This window comes from Penaeus monodon, chromosome 30 (assembly GCF_015228065.2).
Source record: "Penaeus monodon isolate SGIC_2016 chromosome 30, NSTDA_Pmon_1, whole genome shotgun sequence".
Classification (NCBI taxonomy): domain Eukaryota; kingdom Metazoa; phylum Arthropoda; class Malacostraca; order Decapoda; family Penaeidae; genus Penaeus; species Penaeus monodon.
Genome location: NC_051415.1, coordinates 17,161,452 through 17,163,164, shown reverse-complemented (window position 1 = coordinate 17,163,164; position 1,713 = coordinate 17,161,452). Strand labels below are relative to the sequence as shown.

Sequence of the window (1,713 nt, the reverse complement as noted above, 5' to 3'; positions counted from 1 at the left end):
GCACCACAAACTGCCAAGAGACTCTGAGAGAAGTAACTTTCATAATCCTCATAAAATTGCTGAACTCCACTGAGTGCTATCAGATTCACTCGAGTTCTTTTCCATTCCTGAAGAAACCCCCATCACAGAACATAAGTATCAACGAGTTATGGCCATCTTTCACTGACATACTACATAACTCATCAACATACTCCTAAAAAGAAACAAGACTGGTTTGACCAAAGCAACCAGAAGATACATGACCTTCTTGAGGAGAACAAAGCCCACCGAAGAGCCATAAATAACCCAAAATCTCAATTAGCAAGAGAAAATTTCCAGAAGCTAAGAAATGAAGCCAGCCAGGGTCTCTGCAGGCGGCATTCTTTCAAACTCATGTGGAGTTACAGTTGGTGTAAAACAAAGCTGTGTCCTGGCCCCTGCCATATTCAACATCTACATGGCTGCCATAACATGCCTTGCTAGACTAAATCTAAATAATGACCAAGGAAAAAAATCAGCACTGACACAAACATGACCTTCAGTATGCCGACGATGTAGGTTTCTCCACCGTCAACCCCTCTAGCCTTGCAATATAACCTCGATACATTCAGTATTGCATACTCAAAAGGTGGTCTGGCCGTCAACATAAACAAAACTGTACTCCTGCAACAACCAAGCATGCCACTGGAAGACAAAGACCTGCCCCACTTCCATGTAGGGGGCAGCAGGTTACTGAATATCACCCTAGAGAAGTACCTTGGTAGCATCCTCTCTTCTGACTGCAAACTAGAAAATGAGATCCAGAACCAGAATCCGACTGCCTCAACTAGTTTTGGTAATCTCAAGAAAAAAGTATTCCAAAATCGAGATCTATCAACCATGACCAAGGTAAAGGTTTACAAGGTGTTATTTTATCCATTTTATTGTCTGGCTCTGAACTAAGTAACTGGAAGCTTTCCATATACACTCCCTTCAGTCCACCTTATGTATTACGTGGAAAGATAAGATACCCCACACAACCATTCTCTCTAGGTTCCAGACCACTAGCATTGAGGCTGTGCTAATAACAAAACAACTGCGCTGCGGTGAGAATTGCCTTCCACGGTGTTTCAATTATTGAGGACTGGAGGATAGCCGACATTCAGTAGGTGCACCAAAGAAAAAGTTTAAAGAACTTGAAAGGAAACCTCAAAGCCTGAAACATTCCCCCAAATCAGCTGGAAAACCTTGCTGCAGACCGTTCTCTTTGCTGTTCTTCTATCCATAAAGGCCTCAGCTATTTTGAAGAAAAGAGAACAAACGACAGAAATATTAAAAGGGTCCTAAGACATGCCAGGCAAAATAGAATTACATCCAGTCCTGGCGACGGTATACCCTGTCCAACTTGCAGGAAAAGATGTACATCTGACTTCAGACTCCGAGTGCACCAGAGAGCTCTCCGTCGCAGAAATGGTCAAGACCATATGCAATGAACGTCATTCTCATTCCATATCAGTACATAGGAATTTAGGTGAATGTCTTTATTCTGGATCCTACAAGGGTACCTTCATCCACAGAATGGAAATCACCGCCGCGAACAGCGCCGGCGTCGGCCACACGACGGCAGCGGTGCGCATCCCCGCCGACCCGCCACCCGCCCCGTTCCTGCCGGCAGTCGTCTACCACGCTGGGACTGGCCACTACGAACTCAGGTAATGCAGAGTCATATCGTTAAAATATTTCTTAAAAGTTGTA

At 44.4% G+C, this 1,713-nt stretch overlaps 1 protein-coding gene across 3 annotated transcripts in view; it reads left to right on the top strand.

Moving 5' to 3' along the window:
- Nucleotides 1–1,713, top strand: part of LOC119592566 — a gene marked incomplete at its 3' end in the record, with an annotated part of 11,187 nt that overhangs the window by 7,096 nt on the left and 2,378 nt on the right. For all 3 annotated transcript variants that reach the window (XM_037941441.1, XM_037941442.1, XM_037941443.1), the window contains 1 exon segment: nt 1,536–1,670. In XM_037941441.1, the coding sequence (XP_037797369.1) occupies nt 1,536–1,670 (135 nt within the window).